General features: G+C 44.6%; 1 protein-coding gene across 2 annotated transcripts in view; it reads left to right on the top strand.

The window, feature by feature from the left end:
* SKAP2 (src kinase associated phosphoprotein 2) overlaps positions 1 to 16663 on the top strand; it is a 147846-nt gene that overhangs the window by 67199 nt on the left and 63984 nt on the right. For both annotated transcript variants that reach the window (XM_044679838.1, XM_044679837.1), the window contains exon 5: positions 15188 to 15265. In XM_044679838.1, coding sequence (XP_044535773.1) covers positions 15188 to 15265 — 78 coding nt within the window. The remainder of the gene's footprint in view (positions 1 to 15187; positions 15266 to 16663) is intronic.

Genomic DNA, 16663 nt, shown 5'->3' with positions numbered 1-16663 from the left:
TGAGGAATGTGAGGAATTCCAAGAAAAAGGCCAGAGTATGTATAAAGAGATGCAAAGTAAAAGGATACCTCAAGTCTCTCTCTACTGCCCCCTGCCCAGCTGCCAAAGAGATCTCCCTAAACCCAGTTTGGGCCATGCCACCCATGCCCCTTTGGCACACTCCAGAGCTCCCCTTTGCCGCTCCCTTCCCCCATCAGGAAGATGTTCCTGGATGACCTCCCGTCCATAATAAGCTGCGTTGGCAGCGAGATGGGAGCCTCGTCAGAGCCGGGCGAGATGCTTTCTTAGGGAAGGGAGCGCCAAGGCCGCTGCGATCAGAGATCCAAGTGGGAGCAGGGAGCAGGTTTGTAAACTTGGGCTTCTCCATGTTGACTTGAGGCTTACTCTAAGAAAAGGCCGATGTTTGAGAAGATTATCTTGACAGGCTGGCCCTGTGTCACTTGTCAAGCCCTGCTCAGCCCAGGGAAATGTATTAATCTGCCCCAGCCAGCATTGTGAGAGTCTGGAATGAAGAGAGGCCGGGCCAGATGAAGAGGGATTAACTGTGGAGACTGAGCAAACTCTTCAATCACCAAAGCGGAGATTCTACAAAGGATTAGCTGTGGCTTTTGCAAATATTGATTACTGATTTGCTGCTCAGAATGGGGATGACATAACCGGGCAGTGTGCTGTGTGAAGTGTACATCGTTCATGGGAATGGATTTGTCATGGGCATTATGGAAACTGACAGATTGATTACAGGAGCCGCCGCCAGCCCTGCTCTGGTGCCGTTGGGTCAGCATTTCTGTGGAAACTCTCAGGTTGGAGGAGTTTCAGGGGGGCCCTAAAACGGATCCCCAGGTGGAGCTTGGTGCACAAGGCTTTACCCGAGCAATTATTTTCATGCATATTATTAAATGAGTCAATAGGAGGTCATTTAATTTGAAGAGAATCAAAAATAAAGCCGTTTACAGTACAGAAACATTTTAGGCATGTCTTACTGTGAAAAATCCATTGCCTAAGGAAGGGCCCATGGCCCCAGCAGCTGAGCTTGGGAATCAGTCTGTGACCAAGGACCAGCCTGTTTTATGGGGCCTTCAGAAAATCCCTTAGCATTTTCACAGAGATAGCATTTCCCCCTCATGCCCCACTTTCTCTGTCTCCCCCACTCCCGTCCCATGTGCTTCTCTGCTGCCCTATGGGCGACCTCAAGCTTCTTGGGGGTATTATTCCTCGACTCCCAGCTCTACAGTACCTCTGGAAGACCACGAATGTTACAAAGGGATATGATTTTGAGAGAGGGACGTGGAGGGTGTGAGCAGGCTTGAACCAGGGAGAGGTGGACAAGAAAGGAGCACAGCCTGCCCTTTATGGAAAGCAAGGAACACCTGGGCCGCGTGGGGGCCCCACTGGTGCATGGCACGTGAGGAGATGGAGGAAGAGGCTATCGGGGCAGGGAGGACCTTCTGGAGGACACTGATTGTACAGGATGAGAGGGTGGGTTTAGCATCGGCACTACTGGAGGGAGTCTCCACAGTGATGAGGCTACAGATCCATTCTAGCATCCAAGGGTTTGCCCCACTGTCACTTGTGACTTTTCTGGGATTGAGTGGAGAATGTTGGAAAACCAGAACTTGAGTGGGAAGGAGAGGGGGAGAGAGAGACAGAGAAAACAGAGAGAGTTTAAGGAGAAGAACTGAGAGAGAGAAAGGGATGGAGGAAGGGGGCAGAAAGAGACATATGATGTACATAACAAATCAGTGACTTTTTAACTTGAGAGAGGGGATAAAGATTTTATGTCTTATGAAATAAACTAAAAAAATTCCTACATTAAAATTTAGCTTAAGAAACAATAACATTTAGATTTTTTAGGAATGAGAGTTATCCCTATTGGAATTATCTCGTCATATAACTTTTTTTTGGTACTAAATTTTATTTTCTCCCCAATTACATGTAAAAATAGTTTTCAACATTTTTCAAAGAATATTGAGTCTTGAATTCTCCCTCTCCCTCCCTCCCCACCAAACTACCCACCCCTCTTGAGATGGTTAACAATCTCACATAGATTTTACATGTATAATCATGTAAAACATTTCCCCATATTAATCCTTTTGCAGAAGGAAACGCAAATAGAAAAAAAAATTAAAGTGAAGAAAGTTTGCTTTGGCCTCGATTCAGACTCAGTTCTTTTTCTTTGTAAATAGATAGCATTTTTTATCTTTAGTCTTTTTGGATAGTTTTGGATCATTTTATTCTGAGAATAACTATTATTCAGAGTTGTTCATTGTAAAGTATTCCTGACCCTGTGTACAGTGTTCTTCTGGTTCTACTTATTTTACTCAGCTTCAGTTTATGCAACTCTTTCCAGGTTTCTCTGAGCTTTTCCTGCTTGTCATTTCTTACACAATAGTATTCCATTACAACCATGTACTGTAACTTATACCACCATTCCTCAGCTGGTATCCCCTCACTTTCTAAGTTTTTAGCTCCCTAAAAAGAGCTGCTTTAAATATTTTTGAACATATAGGTCCTTCCCTTTTTGTTTTTGTATCTCTGGGATACAGCTTAGTAATGATATTGTAGGGTCAAAGGATATATACCGTTTTATAGCCCTTTGAGCATAAGTCCATTGTTCTCCTGAATGTCTGTATCAGTTCACAACTCCCTCAACAATGTATTCATGTCTCACCTTTCCCATATCCCCTTTTTCCTCTTCTGTCATAGTAGCCAATCTGATAGGTGTGGGGTGGTACCTTGATGTTGTTTTAATTTGGGTTTCTCTAATTAATGGTGACTTAGAACATTCTTTGCATGATTGTAGAGAGCTTTAATTACTTTGTCTGAGAACTGCCTGTTCGTATCCTTTGACCATTTCTCAACTGGGGAATGACTTGCATTCTTATATATTTAACTGATTTCTCTATGTATTGAGAAATGAGGTTTTAATTAGAGAGACTTGTAAAACATTTTTGCACTGTTATGATTAATGTGTATTATTTTCCATCCTATTTACCCGTTTAATCTCTGATCTCCAGCTCCCCGCAATTTTCCCTCTTTTCTATCAGCCACCCCTCTCCATCCTCTCATCTTCCTCTTTTCCTGTAGGGTAAAATAACATCCTCTACCCATCATTGTGTATGTTCTTCACTCATTGAGTCAGTTCTGATGAGAATAAGGTTCCCATGCTCTCCTCTCCACCTCCGCCATCTTCCCCTCCATGTGAACGCTCTTTCATGTCTCTTTTATATAAATTATAATAATTTGCCCCCACCATTCTATTTTCCCCTCCCCGCTTCTCCCAATGCATTTCTCTTTCTCATGCCTTAATTTTCTTTTTTTAATTATCATCTCATCATATTCAACTTGCACTCTTGCCCTCTGTCTATATGCCTCTTAACTGCTCTAATAATGACAAAATTCTTTGACATTACAAGAATCATCTCCCCATGTAGGGATGTACATCGTTTTTAATCTTATTGAATGCCTTTTGATTTCTCTTTCCTGTTTACCTTTTTTATGATTCTCTTGAGTCTTGTATTTGAGAGTCAAATTTTACATTCAGCTCTAGTCTTTTCATCTGGAATGTTTGAAAGTCCTTTGTTTCATTGAATACCCAGTTCTCCCCTGAAACATTATATGCAGTTTTGCTGAGTAGTAAGTGATTCTTAGTTGAAGTCCTAGCTCCTTTGCCCTCTGGATAATCATATTTCAGGCCCTGCAGTCCTTTAATGCAGAAGCTACTATGTCTAGTGTTTTCCTGACTGTGGCTCCACAATATTTTAATTTTTCTTTTCAACTGGTTGCAATATTTGCTGTTGACCTGAGAGTTTGGGAATTTGCCTATGCTATTCCTGGGAGTTATCCTTTTGGAATCTCTTTCAGGAAGAGGTGATCAAGGGATTCTTCCAATTTCTGTTTTGTCCTCTGGTTCTAGAATATCAGGGCACTATCCTTTTTTTTTTCTTTTTTTTTTTAACCATACCGTACACTTTAGAATCAGTATTATGTATGGGCTCCAAAGCAGAAGAGTGGTAAGGGCTTGGCAATGGGGTTAAATGACTTGCCCAGGGTCACACAGCTAGGAAGTGTCTGAGGCCAGATTTGAACCCAGGACCTCCCATCTCTGGGCCTGACTTTCAGCCTACTGAGCTACCCAGCTGCGCCCAAGGGCAATATTCTTTGATGATTTCTTCAAAGATGACGTCTAAGCTCTTTTTTAGATCATGGCTTCCTGGTAGTCCAATAAATCTTGTTATCTCTCCTGGATTTATTTTCCAAGTCAGTTATTTTCCTCATGAAATAATTCACATTTTCTTCTATATTTTTTGTTCTTTTGACTTTGATTGATTGTTTCTTGATGCCTCATGAAGTCACTACCTTCTACTTGCCCAATCCTAATTTTTAAGGCATGACTTTCTTCAGTGAACTTTTGTACCTCCTTTTCCATATGACCAATTCTGCCTTTTAAGAAGTTCTTCTCTTTAGTGCATTTTTGTATATCCTTTTACATTTAGCCAATTCTGCTTTTTAAGGAGTTCTTCTCTTCTTTGGATTTTTGGGCCTTTTTTTTTAAACCTATTGGCCTATTCTGTTTTTTAAGGTATTGATTTCTTCAGTAATTTTTTTTGGTGCCTCCTTTACCAAATGACTTTTTTTTCATAAATTTTCTGTATCACTCTCATTTCTTTCCCCAATTTTTCTTATAACTTTCTCATTTGATTTTAAAGATTCTTTTTGAACTGTATGAAGAAACATAAAGAAAATTTTAGGAGTATTAAGTCTAGAGAGACTTTGAAAAGTGAAAGTTTGAGAAAATGCTGAAGACATTATTTTTCTGTCTTGCTTGCAGATAAAGAGAGAAGACAGAGAAAAAATGGAGATAATTTCTGTCTTTTGGAAACTATTTTAACCTTTGTTTTGGAAAGATGATTAAGAGTATTCTTGGGAAGATAATTTGTTTCTCCCTAATGAAGTGAATGGAATGGGATGGTATTGGCAGAAGGAGAAAGAAGTAATTGTGAACATTTCATGTTATTCTGACCTTGATCTTTTCATAGCCAAAATATTATAAAGAATTAGCCATGCCTTTATTTTATTATTTATTTTATTGTTAATAAATTACTTATTTGATAATTTACTATTTTTTTTAAACCCTTAACTTCTGTGCATTGACTCATAGGTGGAAGAGTGGTAAGGGTAGGCAATGGGGGTCAAGTGACTTGCCCAGGGTCACACAGCTGGGAAGTGTCTGAGGCCGGATTTGAACCTAGGACCTCCTGGATAATTTACTATTTAACCGTGGGAGGTTAAGGGATCTAATAGAGAGAGAGATACAAAAAGCTGTTAGTAAATGAGGTTTCTTTAGTTTATTAAATAAATGCTATCTGGGGGCAGCTGGGTAGCTCAGTGGAGTGAGAGTCAGGCCTAGAGACAGGAGGTCCTAGGTTCAAAGCCGGCCTCAGACACTTCCCAGCTGTGTGACCTTGGGCAAGTCACTTGACCCCCATTGCCCACCCTTACCAATCTTCCACCTATGAGACAATACACCGAAGTACAAGGGTTTAAAAAAAAATAAATGCTATCTGATGAACTGAGATGAGGCATCTGAGCTTAAGATGATTAATTGAGAGATTTGTGAAAATTCCACTCATCAAAGAGGAGGCATTTGATCTAGAAGAAGGATATGAACTCACTTTTGTAACTAAAATAGGAAAGCAAGTACACTTTGATTTTAAGGTTTGATTTTTGTTGTTTGGGGAATAAAAATACCCATGATCCAAAAGCTTGTTTTATTTAGATAAAAGTGCCAATCAAATGTTGGTAGGGCCTAGTAACCCAATAAAGCTTTCTGTTTGGGCCTGGTCCCGAATTCCCTGGGTCTGTCATTTGAGAACTACCTTAGTCAAGCCAAGAGGGACAGCAGCTGCTGAAATCAGCCAGTGAGTTTTTTTGGCCAAAGAAAGATCATCTGTGAAGACATCTAGTGTGATTGAGCTCCTTCTTACTTAAGTCATGATTGAAATAATTTGATATCCCATTGATCTTATTCTAGGACCATACTTTTTAACAAGTTTTCATTTGATCAAATTAATAATATCTCCAATTGTCATTCATTCTTGTCGAGGAGAATCTATTTATAGAGTTTGAATACCAGTGAGATCGGGGTCAGGAGCTGGGCTTGGAGACTGGTAGAGAAATCTGAGATCCTGTCCTACTGACTCTCATGTACCCACAGGCCTTGTGGCCTCAGTATTTCAGGCCACCCTGTAAGACTGGACTATGCGGAGTGGCCCATTACACCAGGAGAGGGGCTTTCTTCATCCACTCTTCTTTACATCAATGGAATTTCAGGTCTGAATCCTCCCTCCTCCCCAAAAAGCCAAACTCAGTTGCAGTTGGTATTTCGGAGTGAAAAATTTGGTTTGATCCATTTCTATAATTCCATACCTCAACATGTCTTAGTCAATTCTATTATAATTTAATTCTATATAATTTTTGTGACATATCATTTTTAAAATTTTCATTTAAAGTATCTTTGCTGGTTTGTATTTTGATGCTTGAATGTTGAAAAATTCCTTCTAAAAAGAGTTTGGGTGCTTTACTACTCTTATAGAAAAGACTTGAGATAGAAATTAATCGCCCACAAATGATATTTCATCTCCTCTACAAGAATTATTTAGAGATTTGATATCAGGTAGAATTCCCCAGTGATGGATGTAAGGATAACAGGGTTCCAGACATTTCAGTTCCTTTGTGGGCTTTCTCATTTTGACTTCTTGATTGATACCGGAGATACCTGCAGGGTCTTAGGATAGATTATATAATATCTTTGTGGCCATGATTTTGAATTGGAAGTTCCAAATTATCTGGTAGAGTAGCACCTTGATAAAAACCTTGCCATTCGGAGACATTTATAACAGATATTAAGGCTTTTTGTGTTTTAGTTCTACAGAATACACCAGAATTTATGATGAAAGAACTTGCGGCAATGTAGAAAGAGCATTGGGCTTGTAAACATCAGAAATCAGGGTTTACATCCTGTCTCTGATATACCCACAAGCAAGTCACCTGACCTCTGTGCCTCAGTTTCCATGTTTATAAAATGAAGATGTCACTCAGTCGTGTCCAACTCTTTGTGACCCCATGGGGTTTTCTTGACAAAGATACTGGAGTGATTTGCCATTTCCTTCTCAAGCTCATTTTACAGATAAGGAAACTGAGGCAATCTGGGTTCAGCAATTTTCCCGGGGTCACACAGATAGCGTCTGAGGCTAGACTTGAACTTGGATCTTCTTGACTCCAAGCCTGGTGCTCTATCCACTGCGCTCCGTAGCTCCCCTAAAATGGAGATCCTAACCAGCCTCCCAGATGAGAGGACACCCCTAAAGTGCCTGTCAAGCTGGCGGTGCCATAGAAGTGTCAGCGGCCGGGGCTGGCCGCGGCTGGGACTCGTGTACGTCTAGGGGGACAGAGTTGGGCCTGTGTTCATTCCCCAGGAGGAACTTCTGGCCTTGGTGGGGGTGGCCGCCCTTCCCTTTGTTTCTGGGGATGCGGGGCTGCCCGTCCTGGGAAGCCCGTCCCCATGGCGGTGTCCTTGATTTGGCTCAGGAGCTGCCCCTGCTTCTCCGAATGTCCTTCTCAGAGATTCCCAGCCAGCCTGCCAGAGGCTTTGGCAGCGGCCCTTGGGTGTTCCCAGTGCAGGGATGGACACAGGGAGGGAAGGCCTGCCCTCGGGAGCCAGCTCGCACCTCCCTAAGGACCCCACGCAGCCGCGCAGAGGGAAGGTCCAAAGTGGAGAAGAGAAAGCCAGAAGTGAGGAAGGAGAAGGCTCCAGGCCCAGGCTGAATGGTGTGAAGACTAGGAAGGCAGCCAGGATGGCCACAGGGTCAAACGGGCGAAGAAGAAGAACCTCCAAGGAGGCTGGAAAGGGAGGGAAGGGATGGCCTGTGAAGGCTTTAAACACCAAACAAGAAGATTTTATTCTAGAGGCAATAGGAACCACTGCAGTTTATTGGGTGTGGGAGATGCATAAATGTTCAACAAGCAACTCTTCCAAAAAAATGTATCCATGGAGCACTTTTTAATTTAAGCTGCATTATTAACATATTTTTCTAACACTTTCTTAATTCCAGACCAGGGTTGGGCAATCAAGTCCTTCCCATTGACTGTTTTGGTAAGGCCCGACAGCTAAGAATGGTTTAATTAAAAAAACAACAATGAAACTTTATTTAAAAGTCTAAAAACCATTCTTGGCTAGTGAGCCAGGAAGAGTTGGCTCCCCGGGCCTGCAGGGGCACCCAGGTACATCCAAGTGAACTACATAATCAATACAAAGTAAATTAGGGGACTTAGCAGTCCTTGGGTGACTCTTCAGCTCTGCGCGTGGCTCTCTTAAGGCCACCAGACACAAATGAAGTGTGTCCGTGTCCGTGAAGGAAGTCTCCTTCCTGGAAGTTCTTCAGCTCAGGAGTCCACGTTTTGGCCAGAAGCCAGGTAGAAGAGACTTGGGTTCTGCTACGGTGTGCGCTTCTTCCCCTCGGGAAAGCCGCCGTTCTCCGAAGGCCGTGCGTCCCAGCGGAGGCCCAGAGCTCTGGCTGGACGGCGCTGGTGGGGAGCTCATTTTTCAAGTGCAGGCAGGACAGCTTTCTGTTCTTCTCGAGGTTTCCCAGATGCCTCGTCCCTGGGTTCTTGACCCTGTCCTGCCCGATCTTCCAGGTCCAGTAGGCTTCCACCACACCAGCTTTAAACCCAGTTCAGTGTCAGACTGAGAAGGGAGAGACTGGGAGCAAGAGAGAGCTACAGCGAGGAGGTTGGCGGGGGCCAACTGCTTCTCAGCCGCCATCTTTTAACGCCTGTCCGTTTCGCCATGCTCCTTCCCTTTTGACCCGCAGTGTTTTGCCCAAGACCCTTTGGCAAGGCTTTCCAGGTTCCTTCAGGCAGCGTCATCTGTGCCCACGTGAATCAGCAGACTCGGTACTAGCCATGCGCTCTGATCAGCCTCGGCAGATGTTTTCGGTCACTCCTTGACTTCCTTCCCCAGGACCACAGCAGACCCTGCCCTTGTAATCCCGCCCTGAGTGGCCCCCTTGGCACCCTGAGCAGGGCTGCCCCGGCCCTACTGCTCTCTTCTTCTCCCTTGGGTTTCCTGGATGATTCCTCACCTGCCTGCACTTGTGAACGTACTTGACCATTCCTTAGAGCGGCTGCTTCTCTCTTGTTCAGAAAGAACCTTGACTCTGTTTCTTAGTTCTAAGTTTTCAGGGTTCACCCTTTCTTCCTCTCCATGACATTTTTCAACCTCGTGAAATAAGAAAGGCTTTCCCTCTGCTTTTTCAGATCCTAAGCAGCCTTCTTGCTCTTCCTTCTCCCATGTCTGGCCCTCATATGGGCCATTCCCCAAGCAAGAAATACTCTTCATTCCTCATTTCTGCCTCTGCCCATCTCTTGTTTCCTTCCCATTTCTGCTCAGATGCTGCCTTCTCTGATTTTCACTCAGCCCCAGTGTTTCTTCTAATGCCCCCTTTCCTAAGTAAGTTTCCCTTTCAGAAGCCCCAAAGTAGAATATTTCTCTTTTCCGTGCTTGCTCATAAGCTTCTAATTTTAGATTACGTTTTTTAAAAAAGTGGACCGTTTTTTACTAAGTCCTGTGAACAAACACTCTAAAATAATGCTTATGTTTTGATATTTGAGTATGCTAGTCTGAATGGTTTTCTGTTAAAATTTTATGAGACGTGTGGGAACTAGATAGTATGTGTCCCAAGTTACTGCATGATATTTATTTGAACTTTAGTCCTTCTGGGAGTCTAAAAATTCCTCATAAAGTTGCTAAGTACTGATGTTGCCAATAGAACTTTTATTTGAGCAAATATGCCTGTATACATAATGTGCCCCCATCTCACTGATGATTCTGTGGATGTCGGCTGCTAGATGGCCCATTAGATCGAGCCGGCCTCCCCTGTGCTTCACATTCTAATCCATCTCCGTTGGCCATCTTCTTGTCACCTGCCTTGTTGCCAAGTGTGTAAATCTTTCTCTCTTTTCTGCCTCTTCCCCCAGGAGCCATAGTCAAGTCCCTGGCATTATTCCTTGGAGGTTATGCCAATCAGCTTCCCTCTGGCTCTGCTCACCCTCCCTGTGACTTCCTAACCCAGGACACCCCTCCCTGTCCACTCATTCCTGTGGGTCTCCAGCACTTAGCACAGTCCCTGGCACAGAGCAGGAACTTAATACAAATCCTTGTTGACTTGACTTCTGATTCTGTTACTTCCTTCACATCAATGCATGCTTTCCATGTTTTTTGGTATTTCCCCCATTAATTGTTTCTTTTAAAGCTCGTTATATTTATCGATCAGTTAATGGGCATCCCCTTTGATCCCAGTTCTTTGCTTCTTAGCTTGGGGGTGTGTAATGCACAACTACATCAAGAGCCCCGAGTCCGGGGGGAAGTATCGGGGGTCTTTTGATTTTTCACGGAGAGATCTAGTATTTCCTTTTATTCTTTGAATGAGGAGAACTGTTTTGAATGACAGAATAGGGGAACATCTGGCAGTTTAGCTTTACCAAACTACCTACACACATACCCACATCCATAAGTAGAGAGAGTTTTCCCCCTTTTCAATGACACCAGTGGCAAATATTGTAGCGTGAGCGATACTTTGGGATAGACTTGTTTCAATAACTGGGCCCAACAGGGAGTGTTATGGGCAGAGTGAGAGTCTTAATCCTGAATTTCCCTGCCTTTGTTGATTTAAGTTAGGGCCATAAAATTATTTAATGTTCAGTAGTTCTTTATGTGTCGTTCCTTTATTTTAACTTCCCTCTTAGTAACAAGGTTCACATGGGAGTTGGGAACAAAATGGCAATCATGGGCTCATCTGTGTTTTCCTACAATGTGAACTGAAAGGTGCATACTTAGTTATATTATATCATATATAAAAAGTATAGGAAGATTCTTGCCTTTGAAGTGTTCCCATTTCAGATTGGGTTTATTTATATGATTAATTAATCATCCAGAAATGTTTACTAATGGAAAGAATAAACTCATGAACAAACAAAGTCATGATTTATAGAAACTATGTTTGAAAATATTTTAAAATAAGCTAGCATTTCCTTCAACTCATAGAAATATGAATTTGTAGTTGAAGGAAAAAAGTTAATGAATTTAGCCTTAATTATATCGATGACTTCCTCCTTTATCCTCCATTTCCCCACAAAAAATATCAGTTTTCCAATGACTAATGAATGTGTCTCACACTGTTTGAGTTGGTTTGTCATTTTTATGTTTCATGGTCTCCTTAAAAAATGCCTTTGTTTTTTAAAACTTTACTATTACACTTTAGTAGTTCAGAAACATTTTGACCAACACCAAAATACTCTCACACAAAAGTACTTTCCCTGAAAATAGATCAGCAAAAACATCTTATTTGGATAACCGTGAATAATAGTGCATTAATGGTGTCTTAAAGACACTTTTGTGAACCAAAAAATTGATCTCCATTAGACTTGGGAGAAAATGGCATAGACTCCAAATTTTCAAATGTTTAGCCTTGTTTATGAATAAGAATATTCATCATCATGAGCAATAATATTTACTTTTATGTTACTTAACAAAGTATCATATGTTTGCTGTTAGGCCGGTAATTATGCATACTGCTTCCATTCATTCATTCTCTCATTCAACCAACCAGGCCAGCAAATGGAAAACACGGTTAATAAACACACACCGTTTTCTAAATGATGCTGATATTGATGATGGCACTTCCAATTATGCTTTTAAAAAGATGCCTGCTTGACATGTCACTGATTTGCATGGGGTTTGGCAAATGGGAAGTGCTTAATAAATGGTGGTTAATTTGAAAAATGGGGTGAGAAGGTGGAAAGCTCCTATTGGTTGAGGGTAGGCAGGCTAAAGGAGATTTTGTAATGTATGGTTAGGAAAAACATCATGATTCACTTGACCCTTTTACTTAACTCCTTAGCCATGAGTTTTAATTAAGACTTTATTGGGAATTAATACTGCAGGCATCTGGTTAACATTGTCTTTTAAAAAGTGTGATTTTTTAATTTTTACAGCTTCATAATTCACCATGCCAAAGTAAATACCCTCTCAAGAACTGAACAACAAAGTTAGTAGAGGAGCAGCTAGGTGGCTCAGTAGACGAAGGGTCAGGCCTGGAGGTGAGAAATCCTAGGCTCCCATTGGCCTTGGACACTTCCTAGTTGTGCCACTTTACCCCAGTTTGCCCAACTCTTATTGCTCTTCTGCCTTGGAACCAATGCACAATACTGATTCTAAAAAAAAAAACCTTAGTAGATGTGGAAATATGCATTGTCAGAGAACAGGATGCTCTCCAAGACCTACTCGTAGAATCGATCCATCTTCACGGTCTTTCCTGTGGTCTTGCTGTGGATAGACTCCTACCAACCCTCAGTCGTGGAGAGGGGAAATGCCTTTCAAGTTGTCTTCAAGGATTAAGAATGTTGAGTTGTATTGGCAGCGTTCCGAATTCAGGGCCCTCTTGCTGGTCCTCAAACAAGACACTCCATCTCCAGACTCTAGGCATGCTCTCTGGCTTTCCCCCATGCCTGGCACAACCTCCCTCCTCGTCTCCATCTCCTGACTTCTCTGGCTTCCTTCAAGGCCCAGAGAAGATTCCCCCCTTCTACAAAAAGCCCTTCCCAATCCTCCTTCCTTCTGGTGCTTGCTTTTTCTGCCTGTCTGTCTGTCCATCCCTGTCTCTCTTCCCCTCCTCCCTCTTACCTTCTGACTTAGAATCAATACAAGTATCTGTTCCAAGGCAGAAGAGTAGACAGGTCTAGGCAATTAGGGATAAGTGACTTGGTCAGTGTTACACAGCCGGGAAGTATGTGAGACCAGACTTGAGGCCCGGATCACTTGTCTCTAGGTCTGGCTCTGGCCACGGAGCCACCCGGCAGCCCCCTTCTTTGGAGCATCTTTTCCAAGCTAGCAAGTGGTCCCAGTGCCCAGGCTTTGGGCTTCTCTTGTTCCTGGCCAGCTCTTATCTTTGCACGGAAGTCACTGAGCCTCTGAGGATGTAAGGCTTTCATTTGGAATATCTGACCCAGTTTGGGGCAGTGTTTGTCTCTCTGGAGAGCCTCCCATCCACGCACGGGCCCTCACTGCTCAGGAGTGTCATGGGAGGGGGCTAGCTGCAGAGCAGGAGCCGAGTGGAGGAAGGAAGTAGGCCAGCCCGAGGCTGTAGGCTAGAGTACCGGGAGCAAATGTGATGGGGATCCTGCAGCCGAGCTGGTGGAGAGACGGGTGGAACTCCCTCACCAGCAAAGCTGTGGCCCTGCCCTGAGAAAGGAAGCTGTCCTGTCGAACAGGAAGGAGAAAGGGCACTTCCCGGACCCACTAGCTTAATGGAGTCCGTGGGCTGTAGTCTTGGGAACGTTCAGAGAGTTGCTCTCGCTTGGCCCGTGTTGAAGGTAAGGCAAAGACTTCAGGTTCTTAGGCTTAAAGGTTTAAGGGCTTTCTTTGGTGATAAATGGGGTTGGAAGGGGGTGAGCTGAGCCAAGGTCTCAAGTCGCCTGACCAGTCTGGGATAAGATGCCTCGTGGGCAGACTTCACTCTGAGGACGCTTGGCCGCTGACCCGGGGCTCACAAGCCCTGGGCCACGCGGCGACGTTTACTTGGTGGAAATAGATTCTCGTTCCCTAAGGGATTGTTGGGTTGGCCAACGAGTCCTTGCTATCTGGCCAGCCATGATAGATAGGTGTGCCAGCCTAAGAAATCCAAGCCCACGTTCCTCCTCCCTCGTCCCGGCGTCCAGCCCCCCAGAAGTAAGAGGAGAAGTGAAGTCAGGGTGGGGGACCCTTCTTATGTACTCACACTTGGGCTGCCAAGCCTGGCACCCTTCCCCGTCTCATGCCAGGTTCTGGGTTCTACCTGGGCTGCTGCGAGCTGCCAGACACGCACACTCCCGGAGCCTGCCGCGGCCCACGCCTTGGGACGCCTCTCAGGGAGAGCCGGGGGCCATCGGGCCGTCGTGTGGGTCACGGCAGCATTGTCCGGACGGGCACGGCCCGTTTCCTCCGGCGGTGTGCTCAGTGGCCGGTCACTGGACGAGTCTTTCAAGTCTGGAGCCCCACAGCTGAGGCCCCTCAGAACTGGGCGACGCTTCTCTCCCTCGGCCCGTCTCCATCCCTCTGCCGCCATTGCTGCCGAAGCCCAAGAGGCCGGCGCCATTTTTATTTCTTTGTTCCATCTCATCATGTGGAGAGGTGAGGAGCCTTTTGTACTTAAGGAGGCCGATTCTGTTGTGGAGATTGTCCTTGACGTGCTTTAGCATGGCAGAATCTGCCCGAGCCGGGCTGGCACAGCCTCGGGGAATCGGGGTGACCTCCACGCCCAGTGAGCGACGCTGGCTGAATTGTGTCATAACGGGGTCCTTTGGACCAGTACAGAGCTGACCACGGGCCGCCGCCACTCAGCCTTCTTCGGAGCCTTCCGCTTGCCGGGCCTCTCGGACCAAACAGGAGACCCAGCGAGGCACTTTGGTACCCCCTCCGGCGGGCGCCAGCCCTCCTTTCCAGCCTCCTTGGCAGCCTCCCTCTCCTGCTCTCTAGCCCAGCCGGCCCTCTTTGTGCCGCTCACACACGCTTCATAAATCGCTGCTGACTGGTCAGAGGTGTTTGTCCAGAGGCTCCCTCTCGGCAGTGCCAGCCAGAGGATGGCCAGCCCCGAGTCAGACCACTGCAAAGCAGAAGGCTTTTAGCCCCACCAAGCATTCGCTCTTGTTCACCTTCATCGAGGTTAGCATTTTTTCCTTAAGAAGTAAAACTCAGGCGGGAACAAATGCAAAGAAGGAAAACGTGGGATTTTGTTTAAAATTCCAGGCTCCGTTTTATTGAACTCGCCGAGTCTTCTTTACTTCCAAAATGACATTTTTAATCGAAACTGGTGCTCAGATCCTTTGCCTAGAGAGTATAAAATGAAAAATAACATCTTACCCATCATCAGATTACATTATAATATTGCTGTAGTTTCTAGCACGATTTCTTCCAGCAGATGAGCACAGATAAGTTTTGCTGTTGAGTATCAAGGAGCCAGTATGTAGAAGAAATGAGGTTATCAGCCTCGGATTTATCCGAGTTTAGTCATTAAAATGACATTACATATAATTGGGTTTGGCATTTGTTTCTAAGTTGATTACCTAAATGTTTATCTATTTCTTCATCTTTTAGGAAATCAGTTCCCTCCAGTGGCGGCCCAGGATCTTCCTTTTGTCTTGAAGGCTGGCTACCTTGAAAAACGGAGAAAAGGTAAAGTCTGAGGCTCCGGGAGAGGCCCCTGGGAAGGGGATTGCCCTCTCCTCTGCCTTCTTCTCTTGGACGAATGAGCATTTTAGAGCCACGAGAGACCGCAGGGGCCATGATCCAAGCCGTGCTCATCCTTCAGTCTTTTTGAATGACAACAGTTCAATTCATTTTTAGTTTTACATCTTTGTAAGTGGATTAGCCGATGTTTGCTGCCACCAGGAGCACATTAGGCCAGGGGGCACAGCAAACGTCCAGCACCCCAGCTCTTCACTCAGTGCTTGGCACATAGCAGGCACCTAATGAACGTTTATTGACTGAATGACCTCACCTGGCGTTCATCGTATCATGGAATCCTGCCATGGTCTGGGTCAGATGGGGGGAGGCTGCTTGCCATTTTCTGTGTCTGCTGCAGCGTTCTTCTCCTCTGGCTCTGATAATTGGTGTTAGCCAGAAGCTCCTATTCTTTTAATACCCATTTGTAATGAGAAAATGAAAAATGGAAGGATTATTATGATGATGGTGGGGATGAAAAATGGAATGTCTCCTACTATTGTCTGCCTCTCAATTGGCCCCTTTTGGTCCTTTCTGTCAGAAGCTGCTTCACTTTCTTAGCTCGAGTCATGGACTTTTAGGAAAGGAGAATCACAGCCCCTCAGAGCTGGGAGGGACCCCAGAGCCCATCTAGGCCAGGAAGGCCCGGCCCAGGCCTTCCAGATCAGCTCATGCAGCTTCCACCTGGACGTCTCCAGTGAGGGGGTTCTCAGTGCCCTGTGAGGCAGCACCTTCTAGTGGACAGTTCTCCTCCAGTAAGGTGCAGGTCGTTTCTTTGAGATTTCCACCCATTTGTCCCTGTATTCCCAGCACCCGTACATTGTTGTTCACTTGGCTCAATTATGTCCCACTCTTCATGACCTCATTTGAGGTTTTCTTAGGAAAGATCCTGGAGCGGTTTGCTTTTTCTTTTTCCAATTCATGTTACAGATAAGGAAACTGAGGCAAACAGGAGTAAGTGACTTGACCAGAGTCATACAGCTACTGTTTGAGGCTGGATTTGAACTCGGACTCTTCTGACTCCCAGGCCTGGCCCTCTATCCAATGTGCCATCTAGCTGCCCCAACCTGGTACATTGTAGGTGCTTAATAAATACTGACTATTTGTCATTGAAATGGCCCTAAAGGATACTAAGATGAGAAGGTGGCTGAGCTGGACCAAGGCCATGAGGACACTCGGGAGAATGATGCATGAGAGACTTGAGAGAGGGGAGGGTGCTAACTACTTGAAAAAACCTGCACTTTGTTTTATCAAAAATACTATCACCCCATAATCTCAGTACCTCCTCACCCCAAATCCTGCTCTTTGTTGTTGTTGTTTTTTAAGTTTTTTTTCTTTATTTTTTTTTAA

The sequence above is a fragment of the Gracilinanus agilis genome, chromosome 5 (assembly GCF_016433145.1).
Source record: "Gracilinanus agilis isolate LMUSP501 chromosome 5, AgileGrace, whole genome shotgun sequence".
NCBI lineage: Eukaryota > Metazoa > Chordata > Mammalia > Didelphimorphia > Didelphidae > Gracilinanus > Gracilinanus agilis.
The sequence above is the reverse complement of the archived record's forward strand: the minus strand, read 5'-3'. Positions and strand labels throughout refer to the sequence as shown.